The sequence below is a fragment of the Rhipicephalus sanguineus genome, chromosome 3 (genome assembly GCF_013339695.2).
Source record: "Rhipicephalus sanguineus isolate Rsan-2018 chromosome 3, BIME_Rsan_1.4, whole genome shotgun sequence".
Taxonomy (NCBI): Eukaryota; Metazoa; Arthropoda; class Arachnida; order Ixodida; family Ixodidae; genus Rhipicephalus; species Rhipicephalus sanguineus.
In genome coordinates, this window is record NC_051178.1 from 178903154 (window position 1) to 178923885 (window position 20732).

A 20732-nucleotide genomic window follows, 5' to 3' on the forward strand; every position below is an offset into this window, starting at 1 on the left:
TTGTGTTAGTGAGTGCTGTAACAAACTGAATGTTATTGTTTGTCGAGGACTTGAATTTCCCATTTTGATTCTACTATGCAGCTAAGTACAAATGCAGCGATAAAAAAAAGTATGCAAAAGGTCATTCTTTGTTCTCAGAAAATAACTGTGCTAATTAACACAATGTGTTAGCCTTTGGCAAGCAGAAGATGGGTTATTGCTGGTTGTATATTTATTTCCTGTAATATGGTAGCAAGGGTCTTAAGAAGTTTATATAGTTATTGTCTTTTATTATTTGAGATGTATTGTTCCTAAAGGAACATTATCAGTGGTGTCAAACATGTTTAAACAGGTAAGGTACCTGTCGGGACTTCATTTCAACCTATAGGTTGCTAACTCTTACCAAGTCGTTAACAACATGAATAGGTAAACTAGTTGATAAAGCAGTGGCAAGTTGTGTAATGTAGAGTGGGTATGAATAATGTAATAGAAATATACTGCGGGATGTCGGAATAACATAATTTGTATCAAGGGAATGAAAAATTTAACAGACGATGGAATGAAATTAAGCAGTGTGATCAAAGTAGGGATCTCGCGGCCATAGGATAATTGGGGGAGGCCTTCGCTGGTGGTATAAATAACTTTCTAAGTGCAGCTTCAACAGAACTTGTGCAAGCAGTGCAATAACTTCACGAGCTGTAAGATAATGCATCATATTTAACTGCTTCTTGTGCAGAGATACGCAGTTGTAACCCTCGTACTTCAAAATTTTAAAACATTTACTGATTTCCAGTAATTTTGCTTAAATGTCATGCCCGGGGGCAGCGCATCATAAAGGAACCCGCAATGTTTTTTCGACTCCTTTCTGTACCACTGGGGTGTGTGTAGTATTGAATACTGAAATGAATGCGAAAAAATTATAAAAGCTGGTGAACGAGAACTAAAATTACAGTCTTAATCTTAAAAATCCTGAGCAGATGACAAGAAAAAACCTTGCCGTTCATGTTTCACTCTCCCGGTGATGTCATTGGATGTTTCCAGTCGCCATACGCCTCTGTACAAACATACTGCAAGTCTTGTCTCATGGTGGCCTTTTGCAAGGCGTTGCACTGTGTACCTAGCGTCATGTTGCAGTTGTTTTCAAATATACATAAAAAGAAACAGATCCTTTTGTATGCAATAAACTACAAAGAATATTTATTTATTTATTTTTTTCATGCAATAGTGGCTTAGTTGGTACCAAACGCATGCTACATTGCGTGTCAAGCCATTCGGAATGCACAGCCACTAGCATCACTATCGCATGTCCAAACATTACTTCCTATACCAAAAATCGCCATAGCGTGTTGCTGGGGTCGGAGCAGAAGATACTTTCTCCATTCAAATCAAATTATAAGTACCGCATTCTTGGCATTCCTGCCTGTGTTACAATATTGTTGCATTCTGCTGTGTTAAAAGCGAAGAAAAGAAATTGCTTAAAGGGGTCGTGAAAAGAAAATGAAGCTGCCCGGTTGTAATTTTCCCTGCTTTAACAAGGATTCTGGCAATACCTGCTGTCTCGGCCCCTACCAAACCCCTACCAAAACGGCAGAGGGCAGCACAGGAAAATGAAAGAGGCGGATTATGATTTCCCAGCTCACATTCCCCTCAACTGTACAGCTGACGTCACTTTAAAGGGACACTAAAGGCAAATATTAAGTCGACGTTGATTGTTGAAATATCACATGCATGCGGCATTTTGTCGAACTTTCGGTCAGAGCGACTTTCACGAGCGTGCAAAACACACGTGGCAGTACGCGATCCCGAAACTACCACTGAGACGGGCGCTGGGCGAGGCGCAGTTCGGCGAAAACGGAACCTTTGTTTGAACCACGCGCGCCGTTCCCCATATGGCAACGCCACGGAGGTTCTTTTTTCCATGAATCAAGCGGAAACGAACAAACAGCATTTTATTACGTCTTTTGATGCTCGGAAGGCTCTTTTTTTACTGCTGCTAGTTTGATTACTAGTGATTTATTGTAGGCCGACTTCCATACGTCATCGGGATCACTTCGAAAATGTCCCAGCCGTGGCGCTCATCATGTGATACATTTAGCTTAATTTCTCGGTAAGTAGGGCATTGCTGTTGATAATATTGCCGTTTTAGAAGTTGTCATACATTGGGCTTTCACTCTGACATAAATTATTTGCCTTTAGTGTCCCTTTAAGTCAGCCAATGGAAAGCCTCTGTCGTCGACAAAACATGGCGACGCAGCGATGTTTGCTGAGCCATAGTTAGCCAAGGTTCGTAGCATCATACCGTCTCGATTGTGACGCCGGCAGCTTGTGAAAGCAAACATTGTTTCCACTTTGATAAGTTGTACGGCACTGTTAGCACTGTCTGACGACGCACACGGTTATCATAGCGAAGACTAAGCCACCCAAAACGCGCCGTAAAACACAACCTAACACAACCAGAAAGAAAAAAACTGGGACGCTGCACCGTGAAAGTAAAGGCAAGAATACACACATGACGGAGCCCGGATGTACTTGAAAGCAGAAGCAAGCAGATCAAGTGCTGTACTTGCGCGGTATACAACTCGGAGCACAAAAGTTGCTGTGTTATTTGTTTCTTTTCCAAGTTCCTGTAAATCTACTATTTTAGAGCAAAAGAAAGCTTACGCTGCGTTTATAACTTCCCTTAACATGACGTCACACGTTAGTGCCTATGGCGGCTGGTAGTACCACATAGTCGTTTAGTAGCCCAAGAAAACTGCGATTTCAGACGGGCGTCATTAGTTATAGACTGAATATAGCGCCGAAATATTTCGGAATCGGCATGTCTAATCCTTGTTGAAGCAGGGACAACCGGGCAGCTTCATTTTCTTTTCACGACCCCTTTAAGTTGTGTTGGAGGGCCCCTTTAAAACATAGCTAGTGTTTTTTTTTTGCACTAGCATGAAAATTATGGAGCTCTAAGTAGGAATTCTGTCGCCAGCAATTGTTGAAATAAGAGCCGCAAATTTTAATTAAGTTCTTTTGTAATTGCCCAGTGTGGTTTTGTATGTATTGAAATATGGATATAGGAGTTGGCCCTGTGTTAAAGATTGCCCTTGATGAACTCTGGAATGCACAATGCCTCGTAATAATTGGGTGGCCATTCTTTCAATCAATATTGAAGTTGGATTTTGTCATCTTTTACAAACTTCTGAAGGCGGGAGATAGCTCTAGTGGCACTGTGGGGTCTGAATATGAGCCGCTCTCAGTGCACACGGAGACAGTCACGCGGTCGTGCAATAGCAACACGTGTACATTTATTAAACACTTTTACATACGACGAGCTCGCCTGCCGAATCTGATACACAACTAGTTAACTTGCTAAATAACCTTATACAATGCCAATACAATACCTGGAAAACATAACACACACCCAAGACAAAATAAGACATACAATGCACCGCGAATGCGGTGTTGCCGGTGTTCGACTCACCATGAGGGGCCCGCGGGAAACGAGCCGTGGTATCGCCCCCCACGGACCCACCGCGGGAGATGTCCATCCGCGCACGCCGCCAAACCCCAAAAAGAGCCTCGCTGCTGTTTTCTGTCTGCCGGCCTAGCTGTTCCCACGGCGGGCCCCACCGCGCTAACCCTAACCCACGCGAGCACAGCGCCTCTCCTTGCTTGGCGGCCGTTTAAACCAACTGCGGCCTGTCCGCGAGACGCGCGTGCGCCATGAGGAGCAAACGGCTTTACAGGGGGTGATAGTACCCCCACATAGCACACGTTCAGCACACTAATAGATTATAAAACAGCTATCATGGTCCATTCAAGTATAAACATTGACTATCCAGTTTCCTCATCAAATTTTTCATGTTCCAGTTATGCAAGCCGTAACAAAATAAAAGGAAACTATCTTACTCAGCAAACAAAGAATGTATATGGTAACAGAAAACTTACAGCTAATGGAGTCGCCGTGTGGAATACCTTTCCACTAGAAATAAAACAGAATAAGAATTTCTCTCTTGCACTCAAAAAATATTTATTAAATAAAATATAGACGCCCAAATGTTACAATGTTAGAAATAGCTATATTAAATACATTTTCAAAGAAAGTTATGTAACATGCTATTACATTACTTATGTGCACGCTCATCTGCAATTATATAATGTGTATGTATGCATTAGAATCTAGTTCCTTTCAGTACTTACTCGGTATTGTTATGCTGTCCAGATATATATGTCATGATTAGTTTTCATAGTATCCCAATGTCATTAATACTTTTTTGATGCACTCATTTATTGTTGTGAAGTTTGATATGCTCTTCTCAAACAATGCCTTACATACCTTTCTTTTCTCTCTTTTTTTTTTCTGCCTGCATCCATGATCATTCGCCAAGCACTGTAAATACATTACGTTATGTTCACTTTTCCATGTGTAAAATATTTGTATTTGTAAACTTTCTTTTGTGCATGCCCTTTTCTAAATTACTTTTTGAATGAATCCCAACTAGCCTTTGGCTAGGGATTCAGATGCATTTTTTACACTGTTGTATACTGTACACTATTTTTATGTCAATAAATTCAATTCAATTCAATTCAATCACACAGTGGGTTTGGTGCAATGAAGAACGATATTACATCATTATGCTATTTCATTACAATGCCTCAACTGTGCATATGGAATGGAAAGTTTTTTTTTTGCCTTGCCAAATTATTAAATGTATGATTACATTCTTTTGCTGGACAAGGAAAACCTTATTTTCACAAATGCATAATAAAAAGTTATCTGGTGGCACTTGGCACGTGGCACTTTATATAGCTCTAATTTTTCATCTCGTGCGGGTAACATGTAATTGCATCCCCTCTGTGTCATTTGCGAAGTGACAGAGTCTGAAAATTGTGAAGCAGAAGTGTCCTTTCGGAAACGTACTGAGCTCCGGTCCACTCACTCGCCTCCTATGGTGCTACTTGTAATAAGTGATTGGCAGGGCAGCAGATGATCAAGCAAGCCAGAACGAGTGTTAGAACATCGCAATGTGCTGATCTAATGATTCCACAGCCTGTGCCATGACACTGCAACAAAGTATAACTTCCGGAAAACGAAACCAAATCTGGCTGCAAAAAAACGGCTGTATTAAACTATTTGGGTCGCTGTAAGGCATGCCGCATTTTTTTTTCTATGGTTCTGAGGTTTTGAGGTTTTGAACAGACATTGAGTAGTTGAAAATAGCATGCCAGTACTCCCGTAATTAGTGGGCATTTCTTGCACCATGTCTCCTGATCACTGCATTGCTGTCTTGTGCAGCCTTTCTTACAGAAACCCTTGAAATGGTTTGGACAATTTTGTACAAACTCATTGAGCTGATAGTGCAAGTCCTTTGGATTATTATTGAACTGATTTAAGCACTCTGTGTAAAGTGCGTAATTTATTATAAGTTTTGATATGTATGCTCATTGCTACAGATCTCGGCATCGCCGATAAGCCGGTTTTCAGCCACCCTTGCCCATGGCATGTTGCATAGGTAAACGATGTCACATGAGCAACTGATCTGACTGGCTGTTCCACTGATGTCGTGTGTAATGTTTCCAACTTAATTAATGTCAACAAATGTTGTTTGGGATAGAACACGTTATAATTTGTTGTATTTGCACAATCAAGTTATTACTATACTTGGGAAGTTCTGATGGACCATGAGCATCATCTGCCTGTTCTACAATGTTGATGTGCACTTCGTGACCAGTGTTGAACTTGAGGTTTCATTTCTCAAGCACCGCACCCTTGCTGCATCGGGGGGCAGCAAACATGCGAATTGGTTACATGTAAAACTTCAACATTGCATGCCCATGCAAGGCAACTGGCAGGTAGAGTGACCGCAGCACAGTGGTATACTGAAAATCAAGCTCTCGCATCAACGCCAGGATCCGTGCATTATAGATCGCCACTTTGAAAATTACCATCACAGTTCCCGTATTTATGCTTGCCTGTGACCGTTGTTGGCATTTCAAGTTTACTGCAAAATTAGCTTTTACAGATTGTCGTCTAACCTGTGGGGTCTGAAGAGAGCTGTGCTCATGGAACAAACGGACACAGTATGCACTGCAGTGTAACGAACACGTGGATATTTATTAACTTTTTTTAACGGTGAACTCGCCAGCCAAATCTAACAAAAAATTGGGGGACGCTTAAGCTTCGCCTTTAAGAGTTGAACGCGATAGCAATATCCTGCCCCTAGTGCGCACCTCGAACACTACGAGTGTTTAACAGAATGCACGCAATAAGGTGTATGCCTTATGTAACGGGTAGCATGCTTTAAACCAGGAGCAATTATGCGCGAGAACCTTTTTCGAAGCTGCGATGCACCCACTACATGGTCTTAAGGGAATACGCGCAGTAATGTGTGTGCCTTTTGTAATGGGTGGCTGTCTTTAAACCACCAAGTCGTTATGATATTGACGTGATGTGACGCCCGATGGCAATGTACGCTTGTACCACGCAATATTACTGTCATATTTGATCTTCTGTGACACCTGTATACAGGACGCGTATTTTTTTGGGAAGCATCAAAGTTACTTTCAGTGCAGCTCCAAGCAGAGGCATGGCTGTGTGGTAGAACACCTGCTTGCCACGCAGACACCCTGGGTTCGATTCTCACTCGGACCCAACATTTTTATTATTTTATTTTATTTGCAGCTTTTTCGATTTTTCGGTCACGGACAAGATGATGATTTTTCGCTCACAACCAACGGTGCCGACGCCGACGGCGGTATTTCTGCGATACGAGCTCTTTAACGCTATCGTGTTAATAACTGTGGTAACATGACAAAGAACCCAATATAATGCCATTATAACACACACAATGTACCTTGAATGCGGCGTTGCCAACGTTCGACTCATCAAGGGAGTCCATGAGACCGAGCTGCGAAATCGTCCCTACGGACCTCCCGAGAGAGACAACCGTCGACTTGCACACCAAGCCCCGAAAGAGAGTGATTTCTGTTCCACATGCACCCGCCTAACCTCACCGACAGGGCGGCGCCACCACACGCACAGAGCCATCTCACGCACGGCGGCGATTGAGCTAACTACGCCGACTTGATGGACATGTATGCACCATGAGGCGAAAACGTCTTTACAGGAGCTGACAGCAACCCCACAAACTGGAAATGAAAGTGCGAGCAGCCAGTGGCCGGGATTTTCGGAGCACCTGGCTTCATAGAGCTCGGCCATGTGCTGGCAGACTGCTGCGGGAAGTGTAGCTCAGCCCTGTTGACTGATCTCCAGCAAACCTGACTGCTCGGCTAGCGTAGCAAATAAATTGAAGATAAGGAATGCTAAAAAAAGGGTAACATTTAAAGGGCCAGTAAACAACCCCGAGGTCCAAAAATTGTAATGAAGAGAAACATGCGCACTTTTGCTATGTGAACATGCTGCCGCAAGAATTTTGCGAGTACGTGCTATAATAAGGAAGTTAGAGGGTTAGAACATCCATTTCAGCTGGTTTCAAATGTTCGCGTGGCCTTGCCACCCTTCTCCGGCACAGGGAGCGGAAGGCGTAGCCTGTCGTCGTGACTCCGCCCACTTCGGCAATGTGCCACGACGTCAGCAATTGACGTCATTGGCGAGCTCGATCAGTCGCAATGCACTTCCGCTTGCTGCAGCTCCTGGTTGTTTATTGTTTACATTGTCACATGTGCTCCGTAACTTGATGGGCAGTTTATGGCTCTTCAGTATTTTTAAACCTTTGTGACGGTTCACAATGCAGTAGGAATGCGTGCTTGCTTTCCAAGACGTTGAAGGGGTGCGAGAGAAAAGCCTGGAGAACTCCGCTTGCCGCGAGAGCAAGCACGACCCGTCCGAGCTACTGGAGATTCTCCTCTCTCCGCTCGATTTGCAGTCAACAACTGAACAACGCGTCGCCTCATGTCGAAAGCGAAGTACGTGCAGGTGCTGTGCATTGCACGGAATATATGCGCAACAACTGCGTGGTTGAAACCGCATCACCGCAGGGCCAAGAAACAAGGCGCACTTTCGTAGTGGTGGGTGGGAACAGGAACTGACGTTAACTTGAGAACTGTTTGTTGAGACCTGGTTTAGACTAGTCGACGAGCTCAGTGGTACGTCAAGTTGCCCATGGGCAAGTTTGCATCACTGCGCGTACGAGGGGGAGCGAAGGAAAAGGGCGCAGGAATTGTTTTTCAAAATGGAGGGTCTGCATGGTGCGCAGCGCTGTAATATTCGGATGTGATCGCCGCTGACTACTGTACAAATTGGCGAGCTCGTTTGGGGGGTGTAAAAAAGAAATTTGGAGCCTGTTTACTGGCCCTTTAAGGACCCGTAGTTTTCTTGAGTCAAGGTGCCTCGCTTAAATTATGGGGTGAGTGATTTGATAATGTTGTATCTTAATTGCCCACGCAAATTCAAGAAACCATTTCAGAGACTATGTGTGTTCAGAAGCCTTGCATATTTGGTCAATTGGAAGTACTGTGTGTGTCGTGTCGTGCTGCAGAGGCGGGATGCGTAGCCGGTCGAGTGGCACCCAATGAAAGACCCTCCCCCGGGGGCCTGCTGTGCGTCGTCGGCGGTGGATGGCCAGCCGGGCAGTAGCCACCAGGGGGCCTTGACCGGGGCGGCGGTGCCCTCTGGCGGCGGCGGCTTCGATGACGACTACAACGAGTGGGAGCTGGGCATTGGGGATCTCATCATCGACCTGGACGCCGACATAGAGAAGAGCAACGACCCCATGGCCTCCTCCTCGGCCGCGGCCTCCCCGCCCGTCGAGCACCAGGTATGTACCTATTTTTGATGATTTCAGCGGATTTTTTTTAATCGTTCTATGTCCCAAACATGAATGCCTTGCAGACGCAGTAGTGACAGGGCTCTAGAGTAATTTTTACAACCTTGGCATTCTGTAATGTTCTCCGAAAATTTCATGCACAAGTCTTTTTGCATTGTGTTATTATCCGAATACGGCTGTCGTGGCTGGGAATTGTTATGCCAGGTGAAACCACTTCCGCTGAATCACCAAAGCACACAAGGCAGCTACAGTTGTGCTAGGCTACTCAACATCGTCGACTGCGCATCTGCACATCTCCAATCGGAACAAATGTCGCCTTTAAAGGCCATGGTCGTTTGCACTGTCATTTATGCAGATGCTGCAAAATTTGTTAATGTGACCACAGTGTCACATTAACCCATGGTTATGGCCATGGGTTAATGTGACACTGTTAACGACCATGGCCTTTAAAGGCGAGATTTGTTCCGATTGGAGATGTGCAGATGCGCAGTCGATGATGTTGAGTTGCCTAGCACAACTGTAGCTGCCTTGTGTGCTTTGGTGATTCAGTGGAAGTGGTTTCACCTGGCATATCAATTCCCAGCCACGACAGCCGTCACAAGGACTAATAGAACACTTTCATGACATGTGTCATTAAGTTCTTCCTTATTGTGCTCGTAGGCACTCACAGAGCATCTTGGACGATCTCCGCTGCTATGATAAACTGGTTGAGTGGGTTCCTTTACTTTTATGGTTATGGGTATACCAGACACAGCCTATCACAATGCATCCACTCAACGTAAACGCTTAAGAATAGAAAAATTTCACATCAACGTCAGTATCGGGTTGCGTTCGTGTCAGGTGCATTGACAGAGTATCCGAAAGTCTTGTGCAATAGTCCATCAGCTTGCTTCACAAACAAGCTACGGGAAGTAGGCAGGCAAGCTGCCTTGCTCACTGTTTATCTTCTCCATCCCAGGCAACCGTGGACAAGGGTCTTAAGATGAAGATCAAGCGGAAGAACCTGGCCAAGCACGAAATAGTAAAGGCGCAAGACACTGGTGCATCCCCACCACCTTTGGCACCACTGCCAAGCACTAAGCACTCGTCATCGTCCGTGTCGTCCTCATCGTCATCATCATCGTCATCCAAGAGCAGCGGCCGCAGTGGATCTCACAAGAAGAAGCGCATCGAAAACGGGGCCTCACCCCCACGCCTCCAGTGTTCTCTGGGAGCTCCCCTTCCTCCTCCCCCTCCCCCCTCTCTGTCCCCTCCTCCTGCCCCCACTGTTCCTCCATCATCCCAGGCACCTTCCACCACCTCTGCTGTCCCACCTGCCCCCATGGAGCAGACGGCTGCAAACGGTGTGCCATCATCACCCCCAGAGGAAGGTAGCAGCATGCCAGCTGGCTCAGCGACCTTGCCAACACTGGAGGAAGCTGCCACTGCTACTGCCACTGCTGCTGCTGCTGCTGATGCAACAAAGCGAGTGATAAAGGTTTGACTCCCAACATCTCTCTCTCTGCAAATCGATAAGGCAACTGCGGCAAATGCCTCTCAAGAGAGGAATGTTGCCACTTTTGTGTGGATGCCTTTGCTTGATGAACTGCTTTAGCCGTTTTGTTTGTGGGCATGTGTTGATAGGTTGATTGCCACTGAAGCTCGTCTATAATGTTGCAGGCAGTATCTTTCCTTTCGTACCTTAAAAGCCATTGGATAAGCAATTTCTGCACTAAATGCCAATGGTAATTTTGTCATGCGCAATTGAGCTTGAAAAATTGCTCACTACAACAGTGGGCAGGCTTGTAGCTTTCTCTATTTTGGGGTAACTGTGCATGTAACGTGTGATAGCACAGAGTTTTATGCTGCCTCAAACTGAAAGGGAGGTATGGGCAACCTTCCCATTCCGTGCAGTGAATGCTTAGATTGGAGGAGTTCCTTACTTTAATATGTTGGTCGATTTACTGGCTGGGTTTGCGTCCCAACACTAAGCCTGCCTGTGAGGGCACACATTGCTTTTGTCTGCTTTGTTTGGTGTGGCTTGCATTTGTTCCTGTTTTCTTTCTTTCTTTTTTTCAGTTCTTTGTTTTCTTCTCTGCTCTAGCTGAAGAGTTCTTGGTATTTCAAGCTGGCACTGGTAGTTTATTGAATAGTCGGCAGTTCAACACTGATGCAGCTGATTGCTGCAAACTATGGATATTACACTACTGTAAGGTAGCCAGAAATTTGAAGTCTTTCATGGTGGTAGTTAGAGCAAAACAAATTTTTGTCTGGGCATAGTTGAGTATGTAAGTGGCAGCAGAAAATTTGCAAAGCTATAACCATCAACACTTTCCTCTGTTCAAAATTTATGATACATAACTGCTCATACAATTTATGAACAGCAGACAGAGCTCACCTCTCATGCACTGAGCAATGTACAGTGCACACGGAATGAAACGTGAAATCATAACTCCATGTAAAACTATTGGTATGAGCAATGGCTCGAGATAACCACGTCATGTTGCTATAAACATGGCCACAAATGATCATGTTGGCTCTGATGTAAGTGTACTAGCCAGTACTACGCCAATGTGATACAAACTGAAGACTGTGTAAATGAGCGCATGTGCATTACTTACACCTAAATACAGTCGAGTCCACTTATAACAATATTGAGGTGCCATGAAAATATCATTGTTATAACCGATTATTGTTATAAGCGGGTTATGCCGAAAATAGCAAAGAAAACGTGACAAACAAGAGCATTTAATGAGGGGAACATGATAAACCAGAGCACTTAATGGGGGGGGAAGTTGCTTACACTTTTCACTTTTTAGCAGGTAGGAAACCGTAAGCAGTCAGCTTCGAGCGGAAGGCTTTTAGCAAACACAAAATCGCGCAGGGAGTCGATCATTTGCAACGCTTCCTTATGCGACACAACCTGCATGAGTTCCGGTTCCTCCTCGTCGTCACTGCTGTCGTCTTCCGCGCCGGTGACCGCAGCGATGATCGCCTCGTCGGTGAGGTCCTCATTTGTTGCTACTGCGTCGTCGGCGTGCAAAAACTCAAGTCCTGACGCGTCTCCATCACCACCGTTCACCGACGACAAAAGTTCGGCTCTTCACTGGGGTGTCGCTTTGCGCAACGATGTCTGCGCGTGCGGGGACAGGAGGATCGAGGCGACAGTGACCACAGAACAGGAACAGTGACAACAGGCAAGGAAACGACGCTGGTAAGCACCAGACTCGGAACACGTGCAAACGGCGGAGCCGGAGACGCCATATTAGCGAAGAATAGGGGAGCTCGGCACAGTGCACACAGCGCTGCTGCTGCGGCGGCTTAGGCGCCCCGGTGCTTTTTCTACAGGCAGCGCACTCTCAGAATGGACTGCCCCACTGCTCGTAGAGGCGCCCATCCGGTCCTCCTCCCCCTCCTCCACGTCGCCGCGACAGGTGAAAGCAGCGGTGGCATGCGAGCCTCTTCGGCGCGCACTCGCCGCGTGCGAGGCCAGTGCGCTATCGCCTGGCCGCCGCGCATATGCTCTCATGCCCTTTTGCGTAATAGGCGGGGTTGGGGTGGCATTGTCGCAGCGTTTTTGCATTTTTGTTTCGTTCAGGGTTGGTTCCAGTGCCCACATTTAATTGTTATAACCGATATTGCATCATGACAGCATTGTTATAAGCGGTTTATTTTGCCATAGAATACAATGAAAAGCAGACGGTGCCGCGGCTTTCCATTGTTATATCCGATATATTGTTAAAACCGGTATTGTTATAAGTGGACTCGGACTCGGGGGGGGGGGGGGGGGGTGTAGAGACGTTTCATTCTGTGAGCTTTGTACATTGTTGTCACAGATGTACTTGTTTCCTGCTGTGTTTTCTTGTATGCCATGACCGAAGGCACATGCATGAACACATTTACAGGATAGGCTCAAACTCACAAATGACAACTGACTTAATACAGCAATAAATGAAAGTGAGAAAAAGCTTTCTGTGCATTGCTCTTCTAAAGGAGTCCTGACACAAAAATTTTCGCCCCGTGTTTTTTTGCTGCAATGTGTTGCTGGGGGCCTGTTAGTCATAACACGGCACATCGTTTGCTGCAGCGCGCGACAGAATTACAAGCTCCTCATTACCGACACAGCCTCAGTTTCGGTTTGACAGAGCTTCAAAAATGACAACCTCCGGGTGCAACTATCACCACCTAGCGAGTGAAACGCTCGGTCACGTGAGCACACAGAACAGTGACGCATTTCCGCGCGGTCTGTCGTCGTCTGATGGCGACGATTTTCTTGCGGCGGGGATCGAAGGAATTTTCGACGGGGTGAATCACTTCAGGTTTGACCCGCTGGCGAGGAGCGATTTGTCGGGAAGCGGGTCAAAACAGAAATGGCGGCTACGACGTCATCGTAACTTGTACCGGCTGCAACGGTTACGTAGGGGAAGTAGGGGGGTCACCTCGGGTCACCTCCGAGGGTGTCAATGCACTAGGTGCGGCCTATAATGCTGGATCGCGCTCGCGAACTTCAAAATTCATATAAAATACCCTCCAAGCTTTATTCGCTGTCGATATTTTGCAGATGGTACACGCACGTACACGGGAATCGATCCAGCAGGCTATCTCGGCCGCGAAATTTTGTGTCAGTACCCCTTTAGTCAGCTGCGAGTTGGCACCTGTTCAATCTGGCCTTCCTCTTCTCCATCTCTCTGCTTGCACGAGCTATTTCATAAGCACCGTGCAAACAAGCCCAACATCCTACCCATTCATTTATATGTATTGATGCACAAGTTTTGGAACTGCATGTCTATTGACTATTGCAACTGTTGAATTAATATTGGATAAGAAAAATGCCACTCTGAACACAACTTCGTTAAATTGAAGTTAGACTATCTGGAGGAGTCCATCCTGCTGATAAGCCTTTCCGGCGCACAGACACGAAGTCACCTGAAAGATGGAAGGAATTTCAAGCGGCTGAAGGAACAGGCGAGCCACCTTCTGAGTGAGATTACATGTTCTTTACTGTTTTTGGTCTGTGTTTGGCTTGAATGTTCACGGCAGCTTGGTCTGGGTGAGCTTACTTATTGTGGCCCCTTGAAGTGGCTGTTGTACTTCACGAGCAGTGCCCTTCTGACACAGTGCTGCACGTGTGCTGCAGGTGGAGTGCCCGGACAGTCCTGCAAAGGTTGTGGCAGCGAGTACCAGTGTAGAGCGGAAGGATAGCGGCGTGCTGTGCACGTCGGTGGGAACCATCACCGAGCCCGATTGTCTGGGGCCCTGTGAGCCCGGAACTAGTGTCACTCTCGAGGGCATTGTCTGGCAGGAGACTGAAGGCGGTGAGACACGTCCCCTTGTGGTGCAACCCGACCTGCCTTGTGTGTCTTCCATTTTGTGCGAGATATGGGGCCTTCTGGGACACTTAATTCCGATTTTGTTCCGCCTGTCATAGTTAGCACTGGTGTTTATCACTTTTGCTGAAACAGCCAGAGAATGAAGCTGTGTTGGTCTTTGCCTTAGGGGACAGAGTCATCATGCCGCTGTTGTGCTGTCATCGCGGCATCATCGTGTCATGTCACTTTCCAAATTGAGAGGATAAGCTTGATTTTAGCGCTTGGTTCACACATCAGTGTGCAACATTACTTTCTTGCATTAAGCGTGACACCTTAAGGGGGGACGCGGCTTTGGTATCGCGCAAAATCGCAAAAAAATCGATTTTTTGAAAATCACATTTTCGGTTTCTGTAGCCCTTTTTCTATCTGATTCCAAAATATCTTCACTGAAAACCACCTAGAAGTGCTTTAAAAAATTAGTTGCGCGGGCTGAGGTGTCGAAAATTATTGTGGAGATCGCAAAAAAACAGTGCTTTTCAAAAATTTCTTGCTCCGCAACGGTACAACCGGGCGCCGCCATTTTGAGCTCGCCGTAAAGGGCATTTCTTCCTTTTCAAATTCCCCGCCTCAGCTGGCGCCTCCCTTTAAAAACAAGCGCACAAAAAGCAAATCTCTGAAGGTCGTTTCGAGGCCTCCGATTGGCCGCGTCCGCCATGTTGCTCCAGAACGCCTCGCCATTGGTCCGATGCTCGCTTCGAGAGGACAGTCGTCTGCTGCTTACGCGTCGCGATGTTACCTGATGTTACGACTGTCGAAAATCACGCTACTTAGTGACGCGTCCGCTCTCGTTCTGTGTACACGGGTCGACGATAATTTAGAATATGATTACCCTGTAGTTTGACAGCTGCAAGCGAAAGCGCCGTCATCAGTGTACGATAGACGGTAGCGTGCCGCGCTCGTCGCGAACATCGCAGATGCGCGTCTCGGGTAGTTCAGCTTGTCAGCACTTCGTCCTCCGTGACGAAGAACTTCGCGGGACTACTCTTTGTACTCGCGATCGAACATGACGTGCTTTGAAACATCGGGCACCGCGGCCACGCACACCGCGACCGAGCTTGCTGCTCGGAGTCGTGGCTAGGCCTAACTCCGCTTACGGCGCTGGTTTACGAGACGAATCCGAACTTTGCGGGCACGGACATCGCGCTAGCGGACAAGCCGCACTGTGCTTCGTCGCAAGCAACAAATCGCATCGTCCGCTGGCTACTCGAAAGTGCGGATGGCCACTTTACGCATCGGCAGCGGACTCCCGGTCAAGCTCGTCGCGCATTGACCGCTCCGAGCAGCGGCTAGCAATTTCGCGCGTCGGCGCCGCAAAATGAGAGACCAAGTATACGTTACGCGCGCCGATTTTTCGTCGCCGCGGCTGAGCACTGCGTATTGTCGCCGAATGCCGCCAGCCAGCATATAGTGCGCGACTTCCCGGACCCCGCGGCCGAGTACGTCGGCATGAAAGAAAGCGCTGGTGATGCAATTCAGGCACGCTTGGATTCGTGCTTGGTATCGCCGCTAGCTCTGGTGAATCTTCTAAAATAACGAAAGCCTCGCAAATTACCGTTTCCGCGACCGAGTGGATGACGAAACGCATCACAGGCGAGGTTTGCAAATGAGCGTGGCGTGTGTGAAGCAGGGAGTTGAATTTATATCTGACCAACTCGCGTTATTGAATAAACTGCTCATATATTTCATCCCAGAAATGTTTGCAATAAGTGTGCCAATTTTCATGAAAACCTACGAAGGAATAAGAAAGTTGGTACTGAATGCCACGACCCCCACCTTAATTTTATTCAGAAGCTCACTGGAAAGAATGACCTCCGACACACATCCAATGTTTGATGGAGACAGTGATACTTCCCTGACTCTTTCTGAAGAAAGAACATACGGATTTATTCCATTGGCTAAAGAAGATTGTATAAATCATGTCAAAAAGAGGGTGGGTACAGCTCTGCCAACACCTGTATCAAGAAGCAAAAAAGATCAACCACTTGGAGGATGGGCCGGCCTGACTCAAGACCTGATTAATTTAAAAGACTGACTGGTTATGGTATGGCTATCCGTGACAACGTTGACATTGATGACATGCAAAAGGCCATAATGGCAACGTTCCATCATGTCACCTCGAGAGATGAGCCACGCCATGAATTCTGCCCACTTGGGTCCCTGAGCTGGTGCAAGTACCGTGCTGCAGAAGCTGAAGGCAAGGCTCCACCACCGCACACGTATAAATTGGCAGCACTGCATTGCTGCCAGTCTACTAAAACCTGACCACCCTCAGTTGCTCGGCTATTGCCAAAAAAAAAAAAAAAAGGTCAAAATGCGGCCGAGAGTCTTCATTCGGTAGTTTGGTCAATTCTACCAGAAGAGCTAAACGTTTCACTGATTGCCGCCGAAACAGCTGTCAATGAGGCAGTCTGCAAGTATAATACTGGCATTCTCCATGCTTATAGAGAGTTTTGTGCATCACTTGGCCCGAAGCCTGGAAAGCACTCCATTCAATGAGCTGCAGAGAAGGATGCCACACGGGAAAAAAAGGCATCAAAAGTGCACCAAAGCAAGCACCAAATGCTCAAGAGACCTCACATCACTAAGAACACCAAAAACTATGATCCTGGTGCATTCCAGATCACTGGACGCAAGGTGAAACTTCGAGAGCCGTTTTCTCAAAAGTGCCTTTTTGCCTGCCTGCCAAGTTTGCGCAGCCATTTTCTTCCTAACCGTTTGGCCTATTTTGACTCCGTTTCTTTTGTCATGTTTCTTAGACTACAATGCATGTCGTGACATTCTTTCTTTCTCACTTTGACGCTTTGTAATTTTACGAAGTGACTACTCATTCATCCCAAGAGTGTGCCCGATTTGAAGGTGTCAAAAAGAATCGCAATGCAAGAATATTGTGTTGCAAAAAAAATAAAGCAAGAATGTCATGACACTCAGCGTGCATTTAGCTATGCAACAAATATTCACCTAGCCTTCTAGTCCTTTTTTTAAACTCTCCAGGCATTGCGCAAAGTGCAAGAAAATGCAAGAAGTAAAAATTTAATTGAATAAAAAGTTCTGAAGATATCACTCTGAAACTTTTTTAGAAGCAGCAGGGAGACATGCTGAATATTTGTACCAATTTTCATCAACATCTGTTAAGTTATAAGAAAGTTGGTTCTCCAAAGCCACGTCCCCCCTTAATTGGCTTCTACAGCACCACATATGACAGCATCAGTGCCTCTGAAATGAATTGGATACCGAATAGTAAAACAGGCTCAATTGAAGTTTATGATATTTACAGCTATCAGACACACATGGCAGCATCAAAGCGATGCAATGTAACATGCAGTAGAACCTCGGGGATACGATCACGACTCGTACAAATTTCGGGGTGATACGAATTTTTCTGTGGTCCCGGTCAAGGCCCATCAGCCTGCAGTGTAATGGTACAGTTGTTGCGAACCGATTTTACCCTGCGACGTTTAATATGAACCGACACTAGTGCGCAGGTTCGAACAGATACTGCCCACGCTACTGCTCGCGATACCGCGGCAATCACGCGTGGGCGCAGGAACCCAAGCGTGGGCATGCACGCCGCACGCATCGTATCCTTTGAGATTGTGCGCGCTAATCTTGGAGGCCCTAATGAGCCATCGTGTGCCTTCACGTATAGATTACAGATGGCGTTAGCGTCTCGATCTTTTTACGGCGAAAGCTGTCATGAGATCATTTCACTGGCCGTTTTTGGCGCCGTAGTTGTCCGCCGCCGCCGCCGGTGTCCGTAACCAGTATCGCTCGAAGTAAGAAAAAAACGAAATAACAAAAAAATTCCAGGATGGAACGAGGTTCGAACCTGGGTCCTCTGTGTGGGAGCCCAGTATTCAACCTCTGAGCCATGCCGGTGCTTGAAACTGCTTTGCAAAAAGGTCCTATACAGGCTTCATGTCGGAAAGGAACCATATTAGCATATGCAATATAGCGTGGTAGAAGAGTAAAATAAGCACCAAGCGTCGCACAACGCGAATTCTGTAACCAGGCGTCACACAATGCGAATTGCGCAACGAGTAGGTTGTTGAATGCTTCCAACCCATTACAAAGGACTCTGCCATAATTCTTCATCGTCATCAAGCACAGCATCAACAAAGTGCGCATAATGCCTTACATGCGTATAGCTGGTACCAACGTTCTCCGTAGAATGACGAAAAATGGCACAGTGCCTGCTGCCCTACTTCTCAAAAATTACAATGATTTATAGCGTAGTGGTTTCCTCACAAGTGCACTTGCATTGGTTGCCAAGGAAGCCCATAAGCGCATGATCCATTTCCTCGGGCTCTCAGTAAAATTACAATGATTTATAGCGTAGTGGGTTCCTCGCAAGTGCACGTGTATTGGTGGCCAAGGAAGCCCATAGGCGCATGATCCATTTCCTTGGGGTCTCAGTAAAGTTCTTATTAACCGATTTTCCAAATTAACGAGTGTCGAATTAACAAGCTTTTCCTGTACAAGTATGACCGCTTACGTCTAAAAACTTTACTGTTCATGAGCTGCTCATGACGTTTGCTGCAGCCCTGGGAAACAATAAATGAAAATGTGCGCCAGCTTTCTTTTGTCGCACACTAATTTTCTATGTTTTCTGGTGGTACGAATTTTGGATGATACGAATATTTTTGGTGACCCCGCAAGATTTGTATCACCGAGGTTTTGCTGTATATTGTTCAGATTTGCAAATTTGCAACAATCAGGCACTGTACCAAAAGCATTCATTGTCATGGCCAGAGTATGGCAGAATTAGCGTACACCGAAATGACATGCTGCAACAATAGCATGCTGTGTGATAGCTTGGAAGGTGTCTTGTGGGAAACCTAACTCAATATTTTGGTTTCTGCAGGTGTGCTGGTGGTGAACGTGACATGGCGAGGCAAGACGTACGTGGGCACCCTGCTGGACTGCACAAGGCACGACTGGGCCCCTCCACGGTTTTGTGAGTCTCCCACTAGCGACTTGGATGCTAAGGGTGGCCTCCCCAAGGGGGGACGTCCAAAGAGGGCTCGGGGTGACGCCGAAGCATCGGCCCGCGCAGCTCCTGTCCAGGGAAAGCTTCGCAACGGGAAAGGGCGCCGATTTGCAGTCCCCTGCAGTCCAGCCAAGAATGAGGGTCGCCGCCGGAACAAGCCACCGGAGTTGGAGCTCAGTCCTCCTGACAAGAAGAGGGCCCGGGCGCGGAGTACGCCCACTCCCGAGGCTCCCTGCTCCCCGGCCCTCATCCTGTGCCCGGAGCCCAATTGCGGCAAGAAGTACAAACACATCAACGGCCTGCGCTACCACCAGAGTCATGCGCATGGGTGTGGGGATGCAAAGGGGGGTGAGGAGGAGACGTCCGATGGCGGAGAGGAATGCAGTAGGCCACCCAGTCCTGATTTAGCACCTCCGGCGGAGGAGGCACCTCCAACACCTGCAGTGGTGCAGGCGCCAGCAGCAGCAGCAGCCGCCGCCGCCGCCACTGCAGCCGCAGCCACAGTCGCAGCATCTACACCGACATCAACAACACCAGTTTCGGCGACACCCTCCCCCGCACCCCCCATGCCCCCCACTTCTCCCGTGTCTGTCACTGTCAGCATCCCAACGTCACAAGTGTTTTCGTTTGTGCCTGCGAGTGCGCCACGAGCTTCCACTCCCCCACGCCCTTCTGTTGTGTGTGGTCCTGCAGCCCCGTGTTCTCCCGAGTCGCCCCACGTGAATGTGGCGCCCCCGAGTCCAGCGAAAGTGCTCGCAACAACTGTGGAGACTCCTCCTCCGCAGTCTGACCCCAACCGACCCCACAAGAGACCTCATAAAAAAAGCAAGAGCCGCAAGCCAGACGGCAATGGCTCAGTGGTTATGCAGGATGAGGTAGGGCCAGAAGGTGCTCCGCCTTCCCTTGCAGAGTCTGGACCACCACAAGAGCAGGCCCCACCACATCTGGAGGAGAGCGTTCAGAGTCCAGCGTATTCGGACATATCTGACGATGCTGCTCCTTTGTTAGAAGCGGCAAAGGATAAAGAGCCTCCTCGCACATCCTCTGAACTGTATGGTGTGTACCCTTACTTTGGGCAGCCCCCATACCTTCTCCCTGGGGTGCAGGCACCCGAGGGAAAGCCTGTGTCCATAGCTGGACCAGGATCATCAGTTGATGAAGACTCTAAAAAGGATGTCAGTAGTCGAGACAAAACAACCAAGGAAGCTGGCACTTCCCGTCCCCAGGAAGGGAAGAAGCCAGACACAGACTTTCCTCAGTTTCCTCCTTATTCCCTGTGTGCAGCTAGCCCCTTTGTGCAAGGCACTCCAGGATTTTCTTACGACCCTTACCGTGTACATTTAGTGGAGCCGCCCTTCAAGGAAGACAAAGGTGCCGCTGCTTCAAGCAAGGAACCCACCGCAGATAAGGCCCCACCACCTGAGAAGGCTCCCCCTCCTTCAAGACCATCCATGACACCCCGCCGACCATCTCCCGAGCCACCCCCTGCATTGACCAAGGACCTTGAGTGCAAGGAGGAACCCAAGCCGGAGACCAAGTTTGGCCCTATGATTCGCTGTATGAGCAACGGTTATTCTACCTTCGCCCTGAGCAGACAGCACCCCCTCCTGCCCCTCCTGCTGAAATTGTTCCCAAGGAGGTTGT

The 20732-nt window shown here is 47.5% G+C and overlaps 1 protein-coding gene across 1 annotated transcript in view; it reads left to right on the forward strand.

The window, feature by feature from the left end:
• Nucleotides 1-20732, forward strand: part of LOC119386135 (zinc finger protein 609-like) — a 47626-nt gene that overhangs the window by 16465 nt on the left and 10429 nt on the right. The window contains 5 exon segments of the mRNA XM_037653479.2: nucleotides 8466-8744; nucleotides 9712-10230; nucleotides 13870-14047; nucleotides 18963-20627; nucleotides 20630-20727. Of these exon segments, the coding sequence (XP_037509407.1) occupies nucleotides 8499-8744; nucleotides 9712-10230; nucleotides 13870-14047; nucleotides 18963-20627; nucleotides 20630-20727 (2706 nt within the window). The 5' untranslated portion in view covers nucleotides 8466-8498.